The sequence below is a fragment of the Delphinapterus leucas genome, chromosome 6 (genome assembly GCF_059928025.1).
Source record: "Delphinapterus leucas isolate spDelLeu-1000000601 "Yukka" chromosome 6, BTC_Dleu_Yukka2, whole genome shotgun sequence".
NCBI classification, from domain to species: Eukaryota; Metazoa; Chordata; class Mammalia; order Artiodactyla; family Monodontidae; genus Delphinapterus; species Delphinapterus leucas.
The window spans coordinates 117,141,594-117,158,891 of record NC_143134.1 but is presented as its reverse complement, the minus strand read 5'-3'; the positions used below and the strand labels follow the sequence as shown (position 1 = coordinate 117,158,891).

The following is a 17,298-nucleotide window of genomic DNA, read 5'->3' as shown; positions in this document are numbered from 1 at the left end:
AGCTGTGGTGGGAAAGGTATCAGGGCCGGCTTAATTGGTGCCCCCTGGATCTTCCAGGCTGAGGGGCGTTTGGGAGAGCGGGTGTGATGCTCAGTAGGAAGACAAGTTTAGCCATTGGTTGGTTCAGTCTCCCCATCCACAAAAATGGGCGCGTTGGGTGGGATACCCTCTGGGTTCCTTTCTGGCTCTGACCAGCTCCTTGGCTCTGTTCCTGCAGGTGATTGTCAACCTCCTGTCAAGCTCGTCACCACAGCAGGTGAGATGGATGATCACCGTGCTAACCCATCTGGTCCAGGATCCTGGGGTCCATTCCTGGCCTGGGAGGGAGCAGGCCTCAGGAAATTCAGGCCCTGATCCTGGCAAGCCAATGTGTCTCCAGCGTGCCTCAGTCTCCCCTTCCGTGCAACGGGAGCAGTACTGTTTAGGGTTATGTTCTCAGCCTCTCAAGTCAGAGGGTTCATGCACATATCGGCTGTGTGGCCTTGGGCAAATCACATAAGCTTTCTGGGCCCAAAGGTCCTGTTAATAGTGGCATAGGAAAGGATCCCCATACGGGATGAGCCATCACTGAGACGATGCATGAAAAGCACTTCACACAGGTCTCGTGCAGAGCAAGTTCTTAAATCTCAGTTTGGGGTGGGGGGTGGTTTAAGGTGGTGATGAAGGTCAGGCAACAACTCTGGACCGTGACTCCTGCTCCCACCCCTTACCTCCCTGGCTGGGTGCCTCCCCGACTGACCAAGCCCCCCTCCCATCTCCCACAGAAAAAGGTGCAGTGCATCAACATGGACAGCCTCTCCTTCCAGCTGGGCCTCTACCTCAGCCCGCACTTCCTCCAGGCCTCCAACACCATCGAGCTGGGGCAGCAGGGCTTTGTGCAGGTACTGGACTTGACCTCTTAGGCGTTGCCAATGCCTGGGATTTCTCAGAGCCTTTCTTTCCACCCAATGGAACTTGACTTCCCAGAGGGAGGAGGGAGCCCCCATGGTGCTTGGTGGAGGGGAGAGGCAGAGCTCAGACACTGGTTGGAATGTTGCCTCTTCTTCCTCATTCGCCCCAGGCGGGCCCGTGACCGTCCTCCCACCGTCAGGGCTCTGGAGCGGGAACTCTAGAATGAGTCTAGCTTATTTCACGAGAACAGGCAGGGCGGAGAGTTGAGATTAACTGACCGTGCCTCGTCCCCCTTCCTACCCATGCAGGTGAGCGTGTCCCCATCGATCCCTGAGCTCACGATCCAGCTGGACAGCTGCCAACTGAACTTGGGGCCTGACATGGAGATCGTGGAACTCATCCAGAGCCAGGCGGCCAAGAGCAGCTGTGTGAGCCTGCTGTCCCCGAGCCCTGGTGGCGACATGCGCTTCAGCTTCCTCCTCCGTGGCTACATGGTGCCCATGCCCACGACTGGGGTCCTCAGCTGCACTGTAGCCCTGCGTCTCAGCACTTGGTCCCTGGTGAGTAGGGGCTGGGCTAAGCCCAGCTTCAAGGGTGGCTTCCGGGTCTGGAGTTTTCAGGAAGGGATGTGATAGACCATGAGGATGTGGGACCAGTGGGCGAAAGACACAGCCACAGGCAGGCGCGTGGCCTCTGGGTACCAGGGGCACTCTTTCTGCCACCCTACAGCCTTCTGATGGCTGTGTCTTGGACATTGGTAGGATATGCAGCTGCAACCATTAGTTAGCTATCCATCCATCCATCCATCCATCCCACCCAGTCATCTATCCATCTTCTCACCATCCCACCCAGTCATTCATCCACAGTCCTTCTATCAGCCCAGTCCCCCAGCCAGCCAGCCATCCTTCTACGCTCCCACCCAGTCATACATCAATCTCTCCACCCAGGAATCCATCCGCCCACCCATCTATCCATGTAGTATGATCACCAGTGTAATCTCAACAAACAGGAGACCTCGGGGAAGAGGGTTAGTACAAAGGACACAAAATTCTGATTTTCTGCACTTACTGGTCACATTTCACCATCCAGTGGATACCTGTTCTCAGACACTCAGCCCTGGACACACTCACACAGTCATCCCCAGGCCCTTGCACTCAGAAGGGTCTCCAGGATTAAAAGCCTCTCTGGTCGTATGAAGCTGGAGAAGCCCCTGAGGCTGCTCCTGAGTGGGCCTCTCCCCCAGCCACAGTGAGCCTGGGCCTCTGGGCTGACCTGGCTCCTCTCACCCAGGCATTCACAAGGGTGATGGATACAGTGCCCCCATAATCCTCACGGGAGCTAGGGCCTTCTCAGGAACTCACAAGAACCATTCCAGCAGCAGCCAGGGATTGTCTGGCCGACACCCTCCCACAGCACAGAACTCAGCACTTGCCCAAAGGCTGCCAGCCAGAAGGTGGTGGAAAGGGGGCTCAGAGTCAAGGCCCCAGGGTGGGCTGTGACAGGCCAGGGTCACAGAGGCAGGGAGTAAGCCTGGAAGCTGCTCTCGAAAGCTGTGTCACACACTGTGTACTCTTCCTCCCCAAGGACGTCCAGAGGACTGTCTCCACACGCCTGAACATTGTCAGCCCTGGCCTGCATGGTGAGTTCTCTCTAAGTCTCTCCAGGGTTCCAGGGGCTGAGGTCAGAGTGGGGCATGACGGACGGCCCAGAGGGATGGGTCTAGGCACACAGCAGGGAGGACCCCAGAGAGTAGGGTCCACAGCTGCATCTTCCAGATGGAGAGCCTTTGTTCGTGACCACCCCGTGGGCCCGGGTTCCAGGCCTTTGGTTCTTCTTGATCCCCAAGGTTGCTGGCTGACCTTGCTGGGGGGCGGGGCATGGGGCCTCCTAGGATGAGACTTGGGGCAGCACTGACCTCACCTTCCTTAAGGCCCCTACTGTGGAGGTTACGCCTCAGCCCTCAGCCCAGCTCCCTCCAGCCTGGGCAGAAGAGTCCCTGACACTGAAGGCAGAGGTGGGAGAGGCACCTGCCTCTTTGCCATCCCACCTGGGCCTGGATGGAGCCCCTACACCCAGCCTGCAACCAACAGTGCAGGCTAATGACCCCATTGCAGGGATGGGAACTCAGAGGCCTAAGGGGAGGCTGCCTGGCCCATAGTCACACAGGAATCGGGAGTGTGGAAAGAGTGAAGGTTGGGAAAACCCAAGAGCAGAGCTGAAGAGCCCTCAGAGGTGCTCTGGCCTATCCCTACCATGGTATAGGGCTCAGAGTGGGGCAGGGACTGACTTAAGGGCACACAGCGGGACTCTGGACTCTCCGGCCCCACTCACACTTTGCTCAGATTATACCATGCATCCTCCCTAAAAATGCATCTCTACCAGCCTTGGGAGGCAGAGGCATGGCCCAAAGGCCTGGCTGGGCCCTCTGGGTGGATGGTCATAGCAACCACGGCTTAGTGTCAGGCATGGGTGTGATGAACCCATTTGCTAGGTGAGGAAACTGGGGTTCAGAGAAGTCAGGGTCAGTAGCTGAGACTGGCACTGAAGCCTGTGCTCCTGGCCAGCACAACAGGGTAGGGGGGCAGGGAGGAGGCGGCAGTGCTGACCACAGCTGTCCTGCCCTTGGTTGCGCAGACAAAGGCCTCGTCCTGCCCGCCGTGCTGGGCATCACCTTTGGCGCCTTCCTCATCGGGGCCCTGCTCACCGCCGCGCTCTGGTACATCTACTTGCACACGCGTGAGTATCCCAGGCCCCCACGATGAGTGCTCAGGACCCCTCCACCACCACCTGGGGGAGCCCGGCGAAGCCTCTGGGGGAGTGGGGAGCCCTGGCCGGGGCCCTGACCTCCACCCCTGCCCCCAGGTCACCCCGGCAAGCGGGAGCCCGTGGTGGCGGTGGCTGCCCCGGCCTCCTCGGAGAGCAGTAGCACCAACCACAGCATCGGGAGCACCCAGAGCACCCCCTGCTCCACCAGCAGCATGGCGTAGTGCCCAGCCCGGAGTCCCGGGGGCCGCCCAGCCAGCCCTCGTCCAACAGGAGAGACTGAGCAGCCACCAGCTGGGAACCAGTGGCCATGAACTTATCCTGGGACCCCAACCCCTCCACTCGAGCAAGGATGGACAAGGCCCTCTGTGCCCGCCCCTCCTGCCTCCCTCTCCAAGGCCTGCTGCCAGTGGGGGCACCAGCTTGGAACACCTTGGCGTCCCCCCACCCCACCACGAACCTTCAAACCCAGTGGGCCTGGGGTACGGCTGCCCAGCACCACGGAGAGAGAGTCCGCTGCGCTATATGTCCACATTGCTGTAGCAACCCAAGTCCCTGTAATTTTAACCTGGACCCAGTACTCGGTGACGTGGGCTGGGCAGGAGCTGAGAACTCCAAAACGGACTCAGCCCAGCCCACCCAGGCTGACAGCGCCTCCTCCATGGAAACAGCCAGCCCAGAGCCACCCGGACCTGCTCCCATCGGCCTCTACATCTGGACTGGCCCAACTTTGGCGGGGGAAACAGAAGCCTAGCGGCACCCAGCCTGGGAGTGAGTGGGGGAGCCTAGCTCCTCCCTGCAACTGTCACACAGAGACCCCCCCCCACCGGGCAGCCAGGCTGCCTGTCCTGGGCCCACCCCTATATACTCACCACCAATAAATCAGACCATGAAACCAGTGCTGGGCTGGGCTGAGAGAAGGAGAGTGGCACCTAAACTGGGGTTGCGGGGGGCGACAGTTCTGGGTTCAAATCCTGGACCTGCCACTTATTGGCTGTGTGACTGTAGGCAGGTCCCATGGCTTCTTTAAGCCAGGCACAGTTCCCTTATCTGTAAAACGGGTATGAGAATTTGCGATCACAAGGTCTGCAAAGTGGTGCATGGCACGTGGTCAACAGACATCAATCCATTCTTCTCATTTCACAGACAGGCCACCTGAGGCTCAGAGGGAAGGGGGGACTTGTCCCAGGCCACAAAGCCCAGGCTCCTACGCAACCCAGTTCCTGTATCAGCTGTAGCCCCCAGCCCCCTACTGTCTGCTGAGGGAGCTAGAGGTCAAGAGTCAATCAAATGTTCAGCCAATGCTTTTTTTTAAAAAAAAAAAGTTAAAGGCTTTAAATCACTCCAGCCACCCTCTTCCCCCACAGGGCCCCAGGCAAGGACCCTCTCCTCTCCCAGAAGGCCACTGGGAGGAGGAAATCTATCAACCAGCAGCCAGTATCCGGCAGGACCCCAGGCTAGGTCAGGCAGTTTACCTGATAAGCTGCGCCTGAGGCAGGAAGCAGACAGGGTGGGAGGGGAGGTGGGATGGAGGGTCAGGTCTACTACCACAGCCAGAGAACTAGGAAGGAGAGGCCTGAGGCACCTGAGGCTCAGAGACAGATCTCAGCTTCCTGCCCCCGGCCCTCTATTTCACCGCCCAGAGCCCAAGTCCCTGGGGCCAGTCTAGACAGAATCAGGAAGGCACGAAAAGCACGTAATTTAGTTCATGGCGAAATGCAGGGCAGGTGTGGGGGAAGCCCACCTCCAGCCCCACTGCCTTGGCTACTGGGACAGGGAGGGCTCCAGCAGCTTCAGCACGCCGCCCACCAGGTGCAGGCTGCCTGTGACCAGCACGTGGATGGCAGCAGCCTCCTGGAGGACGACGGCCCCACTGCCTGCCACAGGGTGGGCAAAGAGGACCCGTGGGGGACTGGGTGGCTGAAAGACAGGGTCCCGGCCTTGACTGATCCACTGCAAGGCGTGGGAAATGCAGCTGAAGACGAGGGAGCTGGCGCTGTGGGTGTGGGCTGGGCGGGGTGCCAGCAGCAGGGGTGCAGGCCCACCAGGCTCCGGGCTGGCCTGGTCCTCGTGCAGGCGGCTCCAGTGTTGCTGGTGCGCAAGGCAGCGGAGCAGCACCTGGTCCAGGGTCACTGTGAAGTTCTGTTGGTCTGCGGGGCACAGGGATGGGCGCGTCAGCGAGGCAGCCGAGGGTCGGGGAGGGGGAAGCACGCTGTGAGCACCTGCGCAATGCCAGGCTTTATACAAGCATCATCCATCCTTACAGTGGGTGCTATGAGGAAACTGGGGCTCAGGAAGTTCAGTGACTGCCCATCGTCACAGAGCCGGTGAGAAACAGGGCCAGGCAGTTTAGCTTCTAAGCTGGGGCTTCTGCCTACCAAGCACATCTTTCTGCCCTAGCCTTATTGCCTTCATCTGTAAAACAGACAGGGGCCATCACCAGGTGGGCATAAGTACTTCTACAAACGCAGACTCCCGCACTGTCCCCACGCAGTCTGATGTGGGGCCTCGGGATCTGTATTTTTTAGATTATTTCAAAAAAAACTTTTAACATGATCCACAGTAAAAATATACATTTTACAGTGGCAACCCAGTACTCACATATGTGTACATATATGTTTGGAACAGAATCTTCATCAAATAATACCTACCCTTAACTTTGTGCAAGACACACTGACACTCTCTATTCTGTTTTATTTAAAATTTAAAATGGTGGTTGAGACCCACTAAACTGACTTCAAGAACCATCACTGGGTTGTAACCTGCATTTTGAAAAATAGTTTCACCAACAATTCTCTTTTCAGTATTGCAGTCACATGCAAAATTCACCATGTACCAAAGGTTATTTATTTATACGATAAAACAAATCTAGTTCCTACCCAAGACCTTCAGTTCAAAAGCTCTCACCGTCACCAACAGAGCAATCCACCTCAGGGCCCTCCGCCCCCCGCCCACCGGAGGGACCATGCCTGTCACCTCTCACCTGCGTTGTCCGTGGATGACACCTCTGTCAGGTTAGGGCAGAAAACGGTATAGTCAAACTGGCAGGGCTAGAAGGCCAAGGGGAGAAGCTCAGTGTCAGAGCCCTGAGAGGATGCCCCCTATCCCAACTTCCACACAGCACCCCCGGAGTCCACATACACGTCCCCATCTCTGGAGATGCCCCCCCACCAGCTGAACTGGAGTGATGTTGCATAAACCGAGCCACAACACTTCCGTGTCCCCCATCTACCTCAATATACCCTGCCTGGCCTGTGGCCTGGGCCGCATGGCCCAACACAGATGGGGAGACAGAGGCTGGAGCGGGGGGCTGCATTTGCTTAAGGTGACCCAGCTACTGAGCACAAAGGATATGAAGAACAGACTCAGCATCCTGGTCTGTGAAATGGGAAACGATCACTAGGAACCATTTCAGCCCTGACAGTCTAGGGCAGGCTCAGTTTCCTTGGGCAGAGGAGGGCCCCTCCCTATATGCTCTATAGCCCAGTGACTCCTTAAACGAAACTTTAGAAGCAGGTATCCTAGTAGCAGCCCTGTTCTATGGAGAGGCAAATTGAGGCTCGGAAATGCCGTCTGGTATCCAGGGTCGTACGCTAGCAGCTAAAGGGCCTGACGAGGGAATCCAGAGCCTGGGCCTTACACCACTCTAATCCTGGGCTTGAGTGTGACCATGGAGGAGAATGAGTACCATGACCTGTGACTTGACTTCCCTGTGCCCAGTGCTTTCACATTTAATCCTCAGTACAATTCAGGGGGGAGAGGAAAAATCACTCCCATTCTACAGTTGAGGAAACAGAGGCTCAGGGATGAAGGCACCGCTGCTGGGGGTCAAAGCCAGAACCAGGGCTGGGTTGCCTGCTGTCCATCCCCCAGGCAGCCCCTCACCTGCAGCAGCTTCAGCAGGGCCGCGGAATCCCGGTCCCCAGTGGAGTTGAAGAGCAAGACACGCACCTCAGACCCGCTGTGTGGGTGGTGAGGAGCGGGGGAAGAGGAGGGTCAGAGCGGCGCCTCCCACCCCTTCTCCGCGGGCCCCGCCCCATCCTTCCTCCAAAAACTTCCCGCCTCCCTACTGTCCCAGTGCGACCCCGTCCCTGCGACCCGCCCCATCCTTCCCCGAGTCCCCGCCCCTCCCCACTGGCCCAGTCCTGCCCGGGGCCCCGCTCCATGCTTCCTCAAGGTTCCTCCCCTCTCCACTGGCCAAGTCCCGCCCCCGTCCCCGGTCCTTCCCCATCCTTACCCGAGGTCCCGCCCCAGCCCCGCCTCTGGCCGCAGCTCACCCGCCCGGCCTCTCGCGGCTTTGCAGCGCCTGGCGGAACCAGCGCACGCAGGCCTGCATGCTGCTGGTGGTGTGCGCGCCGTCCAGGTACCAAGTGAGGGGGCCCCGCCGCAGCAACTGCGTCCGGCCCGGCCACTCCGTGTCCCGAAGCCCTGGGGGAGGGGAGTAAGGTAGTCTTCCAGCGGCAGCCGCGAGGCTGCCCTTCTACATCCTCCCACTCCAGTCCTCAACTCGCACACACTACCCACCCCCGCTGCTGGCCGCTCTGACAGCCCAGGAGCCTCTTACTGGGCACTAGCCACTGGGATCAGCTCTTTGGCTGCCTCATCTGGTGGAATCATCCAGGCGGCCCTGAGAGGGGGCTGCTCTCATATATCAGTCCCAAGTTTCAGGCAGAGAACCCTTAGCTCAGAGAGATTAGGTCACAGAGCAAGTGACACTTGGGGCTGGGATGTAATCCACCTAGCTCCAGGACTGTGTCATGACCCTGACACGGGGCCTGGCACACAGTGGGCACACTGGAACCAACTGCTGCAGGGGCTTAACAGCCACGAGCACCTACTGTGTGCTGAAGGCCTCGGGGGCAAGCACGAAGCCTGACAGTATCGCCGTCCTCAAGAACCTCATGGTCTTATGACGATGGTGACAAGGATGGTAGCTTGGCAGCTACCAGTGGCTGGGCACTTTATCCCGAATCTGCCAGGCTCTGGACTCAGCCCCTTAGTGATGTCACTTCACAGTGCACCCTATCATCGTCTCATTTGGCAGGTGGGGAAATGGGCTCAGAGAGAGTTCATGAACTCAAGGTGTGGGAAGCTCATTGACTTCAGTCCTTTCTCTTAAGGCACCATCTTGAATTGTCCCCACCTCTCAAACAGGAGACCAAAAGAAACATCTGAAGCAGCCTGGCTGGGCAGGAAGGTCCAACTCACCATGCTGCATGTGGGACGTGGGCTGGAACACAGGTGCCAGGGGCAGCTGCCCCAGGAGGCTTGGCCTGGATGCCTTCAGCTCTCCAGTATCTGGGCAGGGGAGGGGAGGGAAGGGAGAGGGAGGGCTGTGTGGGACTCAGTGTGCTCAGGCCTCACCTAAGGGCCCTCAGAGGCAGGTTCCACGTGTCCCCTGCCCACCCACTCACCTGCCCACTTACCCCGGTAGCCCTTCTGCTGCAGCCAGCAGCGAGCCAGCTGCAAGGCCAAGGCGGCATTGGCCTGCTGGTGCTCCCCCTCCAGGCCCAGGGTCAGCAGCGGCCCCCCTTCCTCCAGGGCTTCTAGTGGTGGGCACAGGTAGAGGGGACACTACAGAGGAGATGGGCAGCAGCTGGTCAGGGGAGCTGCTGCTGCCTCCTCGGCCAGCAGGCCCTCCCTGATGCCATCAGCCCTTCCATCTTTCCCCATCAACCACAACCCACCAAGTCCTGTTCCTAGAACCGAGATGTCCTCCAGCTGGACGAGCACAGATGAGCAAACTGAGGCCCCAAAGGGTAAAGTACCTCCCCAGTCAGCCAACCCCCCACCCAGCTGTCCCAATCAGACTCACTGAGATCTGCTGAGCGCGGTCCCTCAGCACTGCCAGGGGCCCGTCAGGCTGGAGCACAGTGAAGGCGGGGACGCCACTCTGTGGAGGACATGGAGAGTGAGCCCAGGGTCCTCCGTCTCCCAACACTGGCCCCCACATCCCTGGTTCTGGATGGCCCACTCAGCCTTCCCCCCCATCAAACCTTTGGGAACCCCTCGATGGAGAAACTAAGGCCAGAGATGGGGCTCAACTTGTTCCAGTCCCATGCAGAGCTGGGACGAGAACCCAGACCCCACTGATGCCCAAGACCTCGTCCTGAGTCAGGAGGATACAAATGACTGTGCCACACCCGCCCCCACTTCCCTGAATCTTGGGGCCCAGGCCATCCATGTACCTCCCTCCCCAGGACTGCCTGGTCACCTTAAAAATGCCCCCTTTCTGCCATGCGATCTTCTCCATCGTGTCCCCCAGAAGGCCAGTGTGGTCGATGCCAAGAGAGGAGACCCCACACACCACAGGCTTCCTGGGGGAAATGAAAGAGCCATGATGCCCCTGCCCCTGGCCACCGGGCTCCCAGCCACCATCCCTCTGCTCAAGCCGCTCCCCCTCACTTGACGATGTTGGTGCAGTCGTAAGCCCCGCCGATGCCCACTTCCATCACTGCCAGGTCCACCTGAAGAGGATCAGAGGGCATGGCAGGGGGTACAGGGGCTCCCGAATACCACACAGGAGCCCCTAGTCTGCTGAGATTCCCCTTCCCGAGGCCTGGAACACAGGGTTCTGGGGAGTGGTGGGCACACACACCTTCTCTTGGAGGAAGACATGGAAGGCCATGAGTGTGAGGAAGCGGAAGTAGCCAGGCATGGAGACACAGCTGCTGTCATCCTGTGGACAGGATCACATCGGAGCTCAGGGCCCCTGCAGCCTCTGCCCTGGGGAAGATGGTGTCCCGGGATGTGCAGTGCCCTCTGGGTCTACCCACCCACTCCAGGCCCCTTACCCTGCCCACCCACCAGCCCTCCGGCATGGGCACCTTGGTCTCCTCCAGCCGGTGGTAGAGGCACCAGAAGTGCTTGGTGAAGAGCTCAGGGCTTATGGGCTGCCCATTGATTCGGATCCGCTCACGCACCTGCACCAGGTGGGGAGAGCTGCCGAGAGACCTAGGGTCATCAGGACTCCCTTCCCAAGACCCCCAGGCTGTCCCCCTCCCCACAGTCAGACCTGTCTTTCAGAGAAACAAATCTAACTATGTCACTGCCCTACTGAAAACCCTTCTGTCGCTTCCCCCTGCCCTTTAGAGAGTCCCAGCTCCACATCTCAGCCTACCAGGCCCCGGCGGGTCTCATGCCACTGGCCTCACCTCTCATACATCCCTTGGTAGTTCCCTGTGCCCCAGCCACTCTGGACTATTATTAGTTCCTCCAGCTCCCCCCTCACCAAATTTTCTAACTCCAGGCCTATACACATGTCCACTCCACAGGTCTCAACTAAGACGGCTCCTCCAAAAAAGAGAAAGGACCCCACCCCACCAGATTGCTCAGGCATGCTCTCTGGGCTCCCACAGCCCCCCATGCTTCCCCCATCCCACATCGATCAGTAACTCGGCCAACATCTGCCCCCAGAATGTCTGTCTTCCTGCCCTTGAGGGCAAGGCCCCATCTGCTGTGTTCAAGCTGCATCCCCAGACTGGCCCATGAGGCCACATGGGCCCAAGTCAAAGGCTGGGTTTTTACCCCAAACATTATTTTGGAAGAGAGATTGTTGGCTTATATTTAAATCCTCAAAGGCCCTCTGGTATTATGAATCCACTCCATTTCTTTAATTTGAATGAAGAACTGCTGAGGGAAAACACACTGGTCTGAGGTGACCTCAGTCAGCAGGTTCCAGATGCTTACAGAGGTCACTTGATGGAACTGGTAAAATAAAAGGAGGCAAAAATCTTGAAAGCCCCAAGCTTAAGGACCAAATCCTGAGCAACCTACCATCATGTGAATCCCACTGCTCTACCACTGACAGGCTTAAGAAGGCAGGTACAGCTCCAGGGAAGAGAGACCCATGTCTAATCACCCTGCCCCCCCATCCTCTGGTGTGAGTTTAGATGCCTGAATGCAACCAAGAGGGGGTGCTGCCTGGAGGGCAGAGCAGCAGCTGAGGCTGGCACAGCGGAAGGGCTCCCTTCCGCTGCTCACCAGGGAGGTCTCAACAGAGTTGTCATAAACTACGCTGATTGTTTAAGTCCTTACTAGCCTGGTTTTCTGCTCCTTATGGCAAAGATGCCCTAGTTGATAAATATTTCTATGTGATTTAAAAACTGTATAAGGAATTTAAGTTAATAAAAAGATATCTGAGGGACTTCCTTGGTGGTCCAGTGGTTAAGACTCTGCACTTCCAAAGCAGGGGGCACGGTTCGATTCCTGGTTGGGGAATTAATTAATCCCGCATGCCGCTAAGCGTGGCCAAATAAATAAATAAATAAAAAGATATCTGACTATTCCAGCTGTGTATTTCATTTATCCATTCAAGCTGCTGCTCCCCTCCCCAGTTTCTTTCCGTTATGAAAATTAAAGATTGCCATAAACTTGGGCTAACTGGTAAATGCTAATTGAATGTTTGTTGAATGAATGAACACTAGGCAGAGAGACATGCAGCTGAGCTGCTGGGGGTGACCCTGGCCCTGAGGTGCTGGCTGGTTCCAGACCCCCGAGAGAGCTAGGAGACACCACACCCCTCTGTACCTCAGTACCTAAAGAATCCCGTCTTCAGGCCATAGCTTCGGAGGATACGTTCAGTGAAGGCACAGGTGGAGCCCTAGAAAGAAAAGGTCTTGTCTGGGCAGGTCCCCCCACCCCCACCCCACCAAGTGCATGTCCTACCCCTGGGTCCTGTGGCTCGCCTTCCCCTTGGTCCCAGTGATGTGAATGATGTTCAGTTGGTCCAAGTCCTCCACCTAGGACAGACGGACAAGGTCCCCGCCTCAGCCACAGGACTCACAGACAGATGAGAATGGGGTGTGGTCAGAGGCCCTCCCCACCTTACCTGCAGCCCACTCCGTGCCAAGTACAGCCTCATGGCTTCCAGTTGTGTCTGGGGGTCACCCCGCTGGCGCTTCACCTGCTCCAAGTAGTTGGCATTGGTCTGCAGGGTGTTGAGTGTGCGCACGGCATCCTGGCAATGAGTCCCCAGGTGGTAGGTTAAGGCTCATTAGGGATCCATAGGGACAGGGGAACCCAGCATACCAGTGGCCAGGCCAGGGGCCAGGCCTTCCGTGTCAGCCCTGTTTCCCCAGCCTAGAGGTTAGGCACCAGTGAGAAAGAAGTGGCATCTTTCCAGTTCTAGCAGAAATGGGAGCCTGGGGCAGTTCAGACCCACCCAGGGAGTGTCAGCCAAAGCAGGCAAAATGACTAACGGGACTATCCTTGCTTCCTGTTCGGCCTCCCCAGGCTTCACTCTCAGGCTTTTGCCCTCATTCTCTCCATGGTCCACCACCATGTTGGGCCCCTCTTAGGGCAGGGCCAGAACTACAGAAGGGTGGGGTCTTAGAACTGAAGGGATTAGAACTAGGAATTCCTGGAGGCTTCCATGCCCAGGATTGGGCATGAGGATTGGGGTTCCACATTCTGACCCAGAGAAGAGGTGCTTGAAGCAACCAGATGGGGAAGAGGAGTCTCAGGGGGAGGAAGGGTGTGTCAGGGTCACTCAGACAAGAAGGCAAGTAGGTATAACCTCAGGACTACACTATACTTCCACCTGGGGGGGGATGGAAGTGGGGGTGATGTTTATTTCCTCTCAGGGCCTCAGTGGCTGGTTGGAGGACCCACTCTCATCACACTGGTGCCACCTGCCTGGCCAGCATCAGGTTCTGGTCCCTGGCAACTGGCCCCTGGCACAGAGCCAGGAAGAAGCTTTCTGTTTTCCAGATTCTTGCACCACCCCCACTGCTCCCCACTTCCAGGCACCTGGATCTTCATCTCCTGAATCCTAGAGACGCCAACCCAGACCTATACTCTGGATCTCCCAAGTCTGAACTCCTGAATCCGTTTCCCCTCCCCCACCCCAACTGCTGGTTCTGAGTCCGGAGACACTGGAACTCCAGAACCTCAGCTGAGCCACTGGATCTCTTGGTCCTATCACACGGCGTCCCTTCCCACTCTCTAACGCGGTACACTTCAGCCTCAGAATTCCCAAATCCGGTACCCCGGGTCCAACTTCCTGGTGCCTGTCCCCACCTCCGGAATCCAGGATGTCCCCGCCCCCCCGAGTCCCCCAGTCCCAGGCTCTTGGCCCCTCTCTCAGCTAGCGGAGGCCAGATGCCAAGCCCCTCAGGCCCGGCTCACGTGTCATTGCAGGACCTCCCTCCAATACCTGATACTCCATGCCGGGCTCCTGCGGCGCAGGCCACGCGCTCAATACTCGCCTCGCTGCGACCCCGGTTGTTGCACCACGCGAAGAAACCTCTGCCAGGAAGAGAGCCGCGCGCAGGTGGCAGCGTGCCCGCGACATAGTAGAGATGCAAGCGGCGGCACGCTAGGCCCGGACCGAATACGCCCCGCCCCTCTCCTGGCCCCGCCCCCGACTCGCCTCCACCCTCCGCCACTCAGCGTTGCCCAACGAGCCCACCGGCACCAATAAGAATCTGCGGGACGCCATCCTTGTGAGGGGCAGGCCCCGGGGCGGGGCGGAGAGCTTCATTCATTTTTATGAGGGGCACGGTACCGAGCGAGTCCACTGCCTTAGAGAAATACGCGCTCCTTTCGTCATCATCCTCTCAAGCATCCGGCCGCGCCCCGCAAATTAGCCAGTCCCAGTCAGCAGCCCTGCTCCAGGCCGGAACCAGCTTCGAGCCGGGATAGAATGATAGAACTGGCGGACACCTTAGGGAGGTCGCTGAATCCTGGCCCCCAAACGTCCCGACCCAACGCAGAGACCCAGGGCGGCGGGGATGCGGCCTCTGGTCTGTCGAATCTGAGAGCTCGATTGTGGGGCAATAGGCCAAAAACCAGGCACCTACGCTACTGGGGCTCCTAAGCGTTCCTGGGCAGCCTGGGAAGGCTTCCTGGAAGAGGCGACATCCTGGCCTCACGAGGCCTGGAGATGGAACGCAGTCAGAGAGCCCTGGGGTGACAGGATGCCAGATCCAGCAGGACCTTTTAGCCTTATAAGAAATTGGATTACATTTAGATGACAATAAAATGGTTCTAAGGAGGGATGACAAGATCAGATTTGTCATCAGATCAAATGGAATGGATGGGAGAGCCACCCACGGAGGGGACAATAATCTGTCCTACCTGGGGGTGGAAGACTCCCATTTGTCCTGGAGTTTTCAGAGCTTTTTCTGTCTATGGCCTTCTTGGCCCCAACTAGCATGGAAAAAAGTAGTATGGAGATTCCCTTTCTACAGCTGAGATCTGGAAAGGTGTGTGTGTTCGGGTGGAGGTGGGGGAATTGCTGCAAAAACCCTCCAGAGAAGTTTCCTCAGATAAAAGGCAGTCCCTTAACTGATGGGGTTTCAGTACCAGTAGCCCCTCCCTCTTTCCTGCAGGCATTGGGGATAAATATTTATCAGAGATTGTTTGATTTTGAAATAAACAAATATGTTGAGAAGACTCTGTCATTGGCTGGACTTCCACTTTTCATATCACTGCAGGGTGCCCCACCCCAGCCGCATGGGAGACAGACAAGTCCTTTTCTCTCGCAGTGTTCTTTTTTTTAAATCATTGAAACTTTCTTTATACATTATAATTTAATAACTGAATAAAAATAATCATAAAGAGGCTTTAAATGATTTCTCTTTTGCTTAACCCTCGCCCCCAATCTCCAACCCCATTCTCCTTTTGGTAATTCTATTGACAGCCAAGTGTGTGTCTCACGGTTGTCTGTGCTCATGAAATCCTGGACACACCTAGACATCTATAAGGCCTTGATCTTTTTTGGTTTTGGGTTTTGTTTTAGTTTTGGGGTTCTTTTTGGTGGCGGGGGGAGGTGGCGCGCCCCACCTGGCTTCCAGGATCTCAGTTCCTAGACCAGGGATTGAACCGAGGCCACGGCAGTGAAAGCAAGCAATCCTAACCCGCAGACCACCAGGGAACTCCTTATAGGGCCTTGTTGATGCAGACAAGATTTTTTGCATCTTCTTACTCAACAATAAGCTCATAGGGATCCCTCTAAGACATTTACTTAACAAATAGTTAAGTTGCACCTTTCTGGGCCAGGCACTGTTTTAAACACATTCCACATAGTTGCTCATTTAATCAACAAAACTCTATGAAACAGGTGCTAGCATTATATCCTGTTTCATAAGTGAGGAAACTGAGACACAAAGGAATAAAGACACATGCTCAAGTCACAAACTCAAGCTTTGAACTCTGGCCCCGGAGTCCTTATTCCTAGCCTCTGTACCTCCTTCCTGCTGCCCTCCCCCACTGGGGGTAAGGGGGCACTGCTAACTCTGCAGCAGTGGCTGTACCCTAATGCATCCCCCACTTGCCTGCAGTGTTCTGCCACAGTGGATAGCTTCTACACCCGGGGCTTATATTTCTGCAGGTGACATTGCACGGAGGGGGACAGTTGGGTCCAGGGGTGTTTGCATTCCTTCCTGCCAACACTTGTAAACGTTGCAGCCCACCAGCTGTGTAGTGTGAGGAGAGCGTCCCTCTTCCAGAATGTCCCCCAGACGACTGGGTGTAGAGTACCCTGTCATTTGTACTCTGCATTTCCCTGGCTGCAGTGAAATTGAACACCTTTCCAGGTATTTATTTTAGTAAACTGCCTCTCACTCATCCTTGGCCTATATATATTTCCAATGTCTGTTCAGCACCTTATTGTCAATTATAAAGCACTTTGGGTATCACAGATGTGAGTCCTCAGTTCTGTCCTCAATATGGGAAGTATTTTTTTCTTGATCTATTAGTGGTGGCCCCAGTTGATTCATTTGTAACAGCGGGTATTGGAGCTCTCGGCCATTCTTCCAAGAATAAGATCCCCGGGAAAATGAGATCCCAAGGGGGAGACTCCCTCCTCATTTGTATGATTTGGAAGCAAGTCTTCCAAAGTGCAAATCTAACCTTTTCATCCCTCCTTAGAACCATTTTATTGTCTTCTAAATGTAATTCAATTTCTTATTGGAAAATCCCATTGCCTACTTTCCTGAATCTTAACTGATTTCTTTCCCTTTGTTCTGAGCAAAGCAGTCCTGTCAGTTCTCCCCTCTGGCCTGATACAGCCCTTCTCTAGGGTGGGGTGAACTCAACAGTCCTAAAAAATCGTTGAGGGGTTTCCCTGGTGGCGCAGTGGTTGAGAGTCCGCGGGCCGATGCAGGGGACACGGGTTCGTGCCCCAGTCCGGGAAGATCCCACATGCCGTGGAGTGGCTGGGCCTGTGAGCCATGGCCGCTGAGCCTGCGCGTCCGGAGCCTGTGCTCCGCAACGGAAGAGGCCACAACAGTGAGAGGCCCGCGTACAGCAAAAAAAAAAAAAAAAAAAAATCGTTGAACTACACACCTCAGCTCAAGTTGGAAACAGAAATAGATGTAGAGACACAGAAGGCAAGAAACAGCACAGAAAATTCCAGGGATCCTATCTGGTATCATCCCAGTTGTGCAGGAAATTATAACTGGTGACTGGAGCCTTGGCAAAGCCACCCAGTGGCCTTGGGCATGTCACCTGTCCCCTAGACCTCTGCTTCCTCCATGGTCTCCAAGGACAAAATTTTTTTGGCCGTGCCGCGTGGCCTGCAGGATCTTGGCAGTGAAAGTGTTGAGTCCTAACTACTGGACCACCAGGGAATTCCCTCCAACGACAATTTTCATAGCCAGTGACGCCAGGAAATTTAAAAGGGGAGGGGACAGAATAGAT

At 56.4% G+C, this 17,298-nt stretch overlaps 2 protein-coding genes across 3 annotated transcripts in view; one reads left to right on the top strand and one right to left on the bottom strand.

Annotated features, from left to right (window-relative positions):
- The window catches only part of ENG (endoglin), a 30,032-nt gene extending 25,480 nt beyond the window's left edge, over window positions 1-4,552 (top strand). For both annotated transcript variants that reach the window (XM_022578661.2, XM_089913779.1), the window contains 6 exons: window positions 218-256; window positions 765-881; window positions 1,200-1,451; window positions 2,476-2,530; window positions 3,526-3,627; window positions 3,754-4,552. In XM_022578661.2, coding sequence (XP_022434369.1) covers window positions 218-256; window positions 765-881; window positions 1,200-1,451; window positions 2,476-2,530; window positions 3,526-3,627; window positions 3,754-3,878 — 690 coding nt within the window. In that variant the 3' untranslated portion in view covers window positions 3,879-4,552. The remainder of the gene's footprint in view (window positions 1-217; window positions 257-764; window positions 882-1,199; window positions 1,452-2,475; window positions 2,531-3,525; window positions 3,628-3,753) is intronic.
- A 393-nt stretch (window positions 4,553-4,945) lies between these two features.
- On the bottom strand, window positions 4,946-13,999 carry FPGS (folylpolyglutamate synthase). The gene is made up of 15 exons (XM_022578662.3): window positions 13,811-13,999; window positions 12,485-12,613; window positions 12,342-12,395; window positions 12,192-12,256; window positions 10,482-10,596; window positions 10,253-10,333; window positions 10,060-10,121; window positions 9,869-9,971; window positions 9,470-9,547; window positions 9,081-9,228; window positions 8,863-8,952; window positions 7,932-8,082; window positions 7,540-7,615; window positions 6,638-6,704; window positions 4,946-5,804 (listed from the first exon to the last, which is right to left on the bottom strand). The coding sequence occupies exons 1-15, from the start codon at window positions 13,946-13,948 to the stop codon at window positions 5,419-5,421; spliced, it is 1,743 nt and encodes a 580-aa protein (XP_022434370.1). The 5' UTR covers window positions 13,949-13,999; the 3' UTR covers window positions 4,946-5,418.
- Between the last annotated feature and the right edge of the window lie 3,299 nt (window positions 14,000-17,298).